Source organism: Cebus imitator, unplaced genomic scaffold (assembly GCF_001604975.1).
Source record: "Cebus imitator isolate Cc_AM_T3 unplaced genomic scaffold, Cebus_imitator-1.0 Scaffold79, whole genome shotgun sequence".
NCBI classification, from domain to species: Eukaryota; Metazoa; Chordata; class Mammalia; order Primates; family Cebidae; genus Cebus; species Cebus imitator.
In genome coordinates this window covers 3,533,411-3,540,696 of record NW_016107394.1, presented here as the reverse complement: position 1 = coordinate 3,540,696, position 7,286 = coordinate 3,533,411, and the positions used below count along the sequence as shown (strand labels likewise).

Here is a 7,286-nt window from a genome sequence, read left to right as displayed (position 1 = left end):
TAAAGACTGAGTCTTGCTCTGTCTCCCAGACTAGAGTGAATGGCGTGATCTTGGCTCACTGCAACCTCCGCCTCCTGGTTCAAGTGATTCTCCTGCTTCAGCCTCCCAAGTAACTGGGTCTATAGGGATGCAGCACCATGCCCAGCTAATTTTCATGTTTTTAGCGGAGATAGGGTTTTACCATGTTGGCCAGGCTGGTCTCGAACTCCATACTGCAAATGATCCACCTGTCTCAGCCTCCCTAAGTGCTGGGATTACAGGCGTGAACCACCACAGCCAGCCACATCTTTACTGTTTGTAGTAAACATGTTGGTGATGATGTTGAGTATTCTTAAAATCATTTTGTGTATTCTGCATAAAATAATGAATACTTTGCTTAATAATTGTCTTTGGGAACTGAGATTTTAGACATGGGAGATGGAAATACAGCTATAAGATTAATAAAGTTAAATATAAATAACAAATATAAGCATGAATTCATGACTTTTTTTGTTTTTTGAAACAGAGTCTTGCCCTGTCGCCAGGCTGGAGTGCCTTGGTGCAATCCCAGCTCACTGCAACTTGTGTTTTCCGGTTTCAAGTAATTCTCTTGCCTCAGCCTCCCGAGTAGCTGGGATTACACACACCCGCCACCACGCCCGGCTAATACTTTGTATTTTTAGTAGAGATGGGGTTTCACCATGTTGTCCAGGATGGTCTCGATCTCTTGACCTTGTGATCCACCTGCCTCGACCTTCCAAAGTGCTGGGATTACAGGCCTGAGCCACCACTCCTGGCCTTATTACATTTTTTAGCATTTGAAATTTTTAAATATTTTCTAGCTCTATCTACTGAATAGACTTAAACCAGGAGGAATGAGCCCACAGTACTGTATATAAATACCATTTCTCTCCAAAGGAACCAGGGCTACTTGAAGAAATGACAAGTTTGGCATCTGGGCCAGAAAATGTAAACAGTGGGCCTGGAACACCATGTATCACAAATCAAGGAAGACCATTGGGGTTATATCAGATTCAGGAGAGCCAACTCAAAAAAGCTCTACTGGTCAAACTGTAGGAAAATTTGAAAATCAGTAATTACTGTAAAATTTGTTTAAATCCATGAGTTATGATAATAGGGAGAAAACTCATTGTTCACCTTTGGAAGATGCCAGAGACTGACTTGAGCATTTATCCTCCTTTCCTCTCCCTCCCTCTGTCACTCCCTCCCTCTGTATTCTGAGTACCTCAGGATAACCAAATAATTGAGAAAGTTTCTTTTCAAAGAAGTATGTAATTTGCTGTAGAGCACATTGGAATAATTGGCAGTAAAGGACATCATTGGAATAATGTCCTATAGGTTCAATGATGGTATGATATTGATGTTAATTCCCAAATTTAATAATTGTACTGTGGTTGTATAAGAGAATGTCCTTGTTTTTAGGAAATTCACACTGCTGAAAAATTTAGGGCTAAAGGTCTGCATTTTGGCAATTTACTCTCAAATGGTTTTTTAAAAGTGTCAGAAAATTTATATACACAGAGAGAATGAGAAGATAAAACAAGCAAATGTAAAATCTTAAGTTGGAGTGTTATGTAAGAGAATGTTCTTGTTTTTAGGGAGTGGAGAATTCTAGAATAATTTCTTATAGGCAAGAAGGGAATGGGATCTAATACATAGGTGTAAGTTTTGAGAATAAGGACAATTCTTCTGTAGTATTAGGACTAGAGGTACAATATAAGGGCACACATGCAGGCAGATAGGAGCTTGTAGAAATTCTCTTCCATTGCCCAGGTTTCTGTGTTGTAGGAAGCAGGGTTTGTCAACTGATAATTTATCTAATTAGAACATTTGTATATTTATAGAATTCATATCTGGCAGCTTAGGCATTAGGGATACCAATATAAATGAGATAATCTTGCACTTGAAGAGCTCACAATTTGAGACACAGTGCTAATTGTAATGCATCACAAAATACCTTGTAAAAGAAATATTAAAGTACTAATATTTTGTATCTAGAGGCTTTACCATACATGTCTTTGACTCACTCCACTTATAGAAATCCACAAAATTGACCAGGCGCAGTGGCTCATGCCTGTAATCCCAGCACTTTGGGAGGCCGAGGTGGGTGGATCACCTGAGGTCAGGAGTTCGAGACCAGCCTGGCCAACATGGTGAATCCACATCTCTACTCAAAATACAAAAATTAGCCAGGCGTGGTAGTGGGTTCCTGGAATCCCAGCTCTCGGGAGGCTGAGGCAGGAGAATTACTTGAGCCTCCCAGGTGGTGGAAGTTGCAGTGAGCCGAGATTGTACCATTGCACTCCAGCCTGGGCAACAAGCAAAACTCCGTCTCAAAAAAAAGAAATCCACAAAATCTAACCTAAGGAAATGATTTGCATTGCATAAAATATTAAGCACAGAGATATTAAGGGCAACAATTTTTATAGTAGTGTGAAATTCAAAACAAATTGCATTCTAATAGTTTTGGGAATGGTTACATAAATTATAGGAGCAAGTTGACAAAAATTATCTAGCTATAAAAATTATTTTACACAAAGATTTGAATTATAAAGCTAAAAGCCTATGGTCTAATATTAAGGGAAAGAGGCAAACTATTAAGTGTTTTTGTTTTGTTTTTAGGTTTTTCTTTTTTTGAGACAGGGTCTGTTGCCCAGGCTGTAGTGCAGTGATGTGTTAACCTGATAATGGCTCACTGCAGCCTCAACATCCTGGGCTCAAGCAGTCCTCAAGCTATTGAGTTTTTAAAAGTAAAAAAATTACAGGGTGATCCCTGTCAAGTAAAAGCAAATCAGTAACAAAAAAAAAAGTCTTTAAAAAATGTTAAGTGTACACACACAGAAACACACAAATTTCAAGTGTGTTGCAGATTAATGAATTTTCAAACTAATCTGACCTGTATAACCAGTCCTTATATCAAGGAAAGGTATTTTCAGAGCTTTCTTTATCATCTTTATTGTACTGTATCGTGTCTCAAAAGTAAGAAGTTTTGTTTTTTTTTACAGGCAAGTGTCAATTGAGGAGGGAGAGAGGAAAGCCAAAGAGCTGAATGTTATGTTTATTGAAACTAGTGCAAAAGCAGGATACAATGTAAAGCAGGTAAGTTGGGTTCAGGTTACCAAATTGAAAAAACATGAAATAATTGGTGAGTATTCTATTCTATGGTGTACGGTTTTCTTCCACCTGCAAGAGCAGGCCTTACAAACTAGCAGTATATTTTGAAGCCGTGAAAAATATAAATATGGCATCGTTTTTGGAAGAAGAGAAAAGACTTGACAAACTTCAGATTGTGCACAGAAGTATTGCAAAGTTGTAAATCTGCCATACTCTCACTACATTCCTACTTTATTGCTTTAAAGGTACATTTTCTGTTTTTTTTCTTTTTTCTTTTTTTTTGAAATGGAGTTTCCGTCTCGTTGCCCAGGCTAGAGTGCAATGGTGTGATCTTGGCTCACTGTAACCTCCGAATCCCGGGTTCAAGTGATTCTCCTGCCTTAGCCTCCTAAGTAGCTGGGATTACAGGCATGCATCACCATGCCCAGCTAATTTTGTATTTTTAGTAGAGATAGGGTTTCTCCATGTTGGTCAGACTGGTCTTGAACTCCTGACCTCAGGTGATCCGCCCTCCTCAACCTCCCAAACTGCTGGGATTACAGCTGTGAACCACCATGCCTGCTGGTAACTTTACTTCGGAATTTGATGCCAAGACTGAGATAAATGAAAGCAAGTATTTGCTGTCACTAATGGTGTTCTGCTTCATGTTGTAAAAGTAAATTCTGGTTACTTTATCCTTAATAAACTGCTAGTGTTTGAACAATGTTTACAACAGGTGTTTTGGGGGAGGGCAGGAAAATATAGGGAGATGTCACATTATCAAGCCATTTTCTACAAGATAGGTCAGCCAGAGATTCACTTGCTTAATTCTTCAAGGCTATATATCATATAGAGTAGTGTTCCCAGATTTATGAGATTTATAGACCAATAATTTTCTTAATTGAGGGTTATCAACCAAGGGTAAAAGTAACATACTTTAAATAATTAAAGCTTTATGAAAAAATCTTTATATTTTTATTTTTTACTTTATGTCCCTCCATGCCTTGAACCATTATGTAAGTAAGATCGAATGATCACTAATTCTTTCCTCATTAACATTGTTTCATGGTTCCAAATTTTTGCTCATGCTTTTGCTCCCTTTGCTTAGAATGTTCATTTTTTTTCCTTTCCTAATTGTACTCCTTAGAAGTTTCAGTTTAGATGTCAGCTCTTCAGCAACATTTTCTCTGACATTCCCATCCTACCTCCTGTCTGTGACACCTGATTCTCTTCTGTGTTTTCACAGACCTGATCTCAGCAAAAACAGTATCATTACTTACCACAGTATATTGAAAATCTCTCTCTCTCTCTCATCAGAATTATATATTCCCAGAACCTAGCAATGTGTATGGAATGTAGTAAATGATAAGTAACTGAACCCATAGGAGCCACAGACAGTTAAATAATTTGTGTAATACCATTATATTAGCCATATGCCACTGTTCTAAGACAAAGCAGTGGGTAGTTTCATCTGGGTTGCGCTTATCTATGTCTTATATGTTTTTTCTCTTATATTTATTTATTTTTTTGTTTGGGACAGGGTCTCTCTCTGTCACCTAGGCTGAGTGCAGTGGTGCAATCTTGGCTTACTGCAACCTCTGTCTCCAGGGTTCAAGGGATTCTCATGCCTCACGTTTCCCAGTAGCTGGGATTACAGGTGTGCGCTACCATGCCTGGCTAATTTTTGTACTTTTAGTACACACAGGGCTTTACCATGTTGGCCAGGCTTGTCTCAAACTCCTGGCCTCAAGTGTTCTGCATGCCTCAGCCTCCCAGGGTGTTGGGATTACTGGTGTGAGCCACCACACCCAGCTGGCTTTCTCTTTTAGAGACATTTTGATAAGGGTGTGAGCTAATTGCTTGTATATCCTGTTATAAGCTATCCTTTTCTTGGTTAATAGCTAAAGAAGGCATTGCTGTAGCCCCCAGCCCTGACCCTAAGTGGCCTCATAGGTTTAGAAGCTCTAGAATTACCAGATAGTGTATAGTGAACACTGCTGATGTCTAGTATCTTCATAATGTTTGATTGCTTCCAATTTTATTTTATTTTATTTTTTATTTTTGAGACAGTCTCACTCTGTTGCCCTGGCTGGAGTACAGTGGTGCCATCTTGGCTCACTGCAACCTCTGTGTCCTGGGTTCAAGCAGTTCTCCTGCCTCAGCCTCCTGAGTAGCTAGGACTACAGGCACACTATGCCCGGCTAATTTTTTGTATTTTAGTAGAGATGGGATTTCTCTGTGTTGCCCAGGCTGGTCTTGAACTTCTGAGCTCAGGCAATCCGTCTTCCTTGGCCTCCCAAAGTGCTAGGATTATAGGTGTGAGCCACTGTGCCTGGCTATTTTTATTTTTTTGAGATGGGTTTTTGCTCTGTTGCCTAGACTGGAGTGCAGTAGCATGATCACAGCTCACTGCAGCCTTGAGCTCTTAGGCGTGAGTGATTCTCCCACCTTATTCTCCAGAATAGCTGGGACTACAGGCACGTACCATCATGCCCAGCTAATTTTTAAGTTTTTTTTTTTTTTTTTTTTTTTTTTTTTTTTTTTATTTTTTTTTTTTTTTTTTTTTTTTTTTTTCTTCCAGATAATAGGTTCTTGCCATGTTGCCCAGCTAGCCTTGAACTCCTAGACTCAGGTGATCCTCCCACCTTGGCCTCCCAAGGTATCAGGATTATAGGTGTGAACCCCTCTGCCTGGCTGATTTTTAGTAAATTTATAGCATTGTGCAACCATTACCATAATCTGATGTTAGAACATTTTTATTTCTAGGTATATATTTTTTTTATGAAAACCTGACCCATACAGACAGATACAGCTATCTAGTGATAATGAGGAGAGATTTCTTTTGCAATCTTGTCCCGAATTCAAAACCCATTTTGTGGCTGGGTGCAGTGGCTTACAACCTGTAATCCCAGCACTTTGGGAGACTAAGGTGGGAGGATCCCTTGAGTCCAGGAGTTTGAGACCAGCCTCAGCAACCTAGCAAGACGCCTGTCTTTATAAATAAATCCAAAAATTAGCTGAATATGGTGGCACACAAACCTGTGGTCCCAGCTATTCATGAGGCTGAAATGGAAAGATCGCATGAGTCCAGGAGTTTGAGGTTGCAATGAGACATGATTATGCCAGTGAACTCAGCCTGGGTGACAGATTATGCCACTGAACTCAGCATGTGATCCAACTGCCTCGGCCTCCCAAAGTGCTCGGATTACAGGCATGAGCCACTGCAGCCAGCCTAAAGACCCTGTCTCAAAAAAACAAAATAAAAAAAACCTACCATTTACTGCTTTATTATTTTTCCTTATTTAGATTATCTATCAGAACATCTCATTTTGGTAAAGTTCCTGATGCTGTTGGGACTTGATTTTATTGTCTTTTAAATATAAGTGTAACCAAAATTTCTATTTTATAACTTTTTAAACTGAGTTGACTTAATTTTGTGTAGCTTCCTTGTTAACTCACAAAAACCATTACTTATCTTTCATTTTGTAACACAGTGCTACAGTATTTTATTTCACTATTTAGAGACCATGTTTTGTATGCTCATATAGTTCAGTCAAGGAAGAAAAAGTCCTGGAACCCTTAAATGAGAAAATGAAACCAAAAGAATTAAAATCTTAGTTTAATAAGCACATTTAGGCCAGGTGCGGTGGCTCATGCCTGTAATTGCAGCCCTTTGGGAGGCCAACGCAGGCAGATCACCTGAGGTTAGGAGCCCGACTAACATGGTGAAACCTCATCTCTACTAAAAATACAAAAAATTAGCTGGGCGTGGTGATGGGCGCCTGTAATCCCAGCTACTCGGAGGCTGAGGCAGGAGAATCACTTGAACCTGGGAGGCGGACTGATATCGAACCATTGCACTCGAGCCTGAGCAGCAAGAGCAAAACTCCATCTCAAAGAAAAAGCACATTTAAATAATTGGTTAACATCTTCCCCTTTCAACTGGCAGTGATTGCAGTGATCTTACAGAATATATGTCTGTCATTTGGGAAAATGACTTGCCAATTTGAAGTATGAGCTAACAAATACATTACTTTTGTATGGGTTTAATTTTTGTCTGTTGAATTTTTGCTGTTTTTTCTTTTAAAGATTCTTTTGTTTTTATTTTTTCCAAATAACCTTTCTATAAAAGTTTTTTTTTTTTTTTTTTTTTTTTTTTTTTTTTTTTTTTTTTTTTTTTTTTTTTTTTTTTT

The 7,286-nt window shown here is 38.8% G+C and overlaps 1 protein-coding gene across 2 annotated transcripts in view; it reads left to right on the top strand.

Moving 5' to 3' along the window:
* RAB6A (RAB6A, member RAS oncogene family) overlaps positions 1 to 7,286 on the top strand; it is a 71,436-nt gene that overhangs the window by 35,203 nt on the left and 28,947 nt on the right. For both annotated transcript variants that reach the window (XM_017532955.2, XM_017532954.2), the window contains exon 5: positions 3,006 to 3,099. In XM_017532955.2, the coding sequence (XP_017388444.1) occupies positions 3,006 to 3,099 (94 nt within the window). The remainder of the gene's footprint in view (positions 1 to 3,005; positions 3,100 to 7,286) is intronic.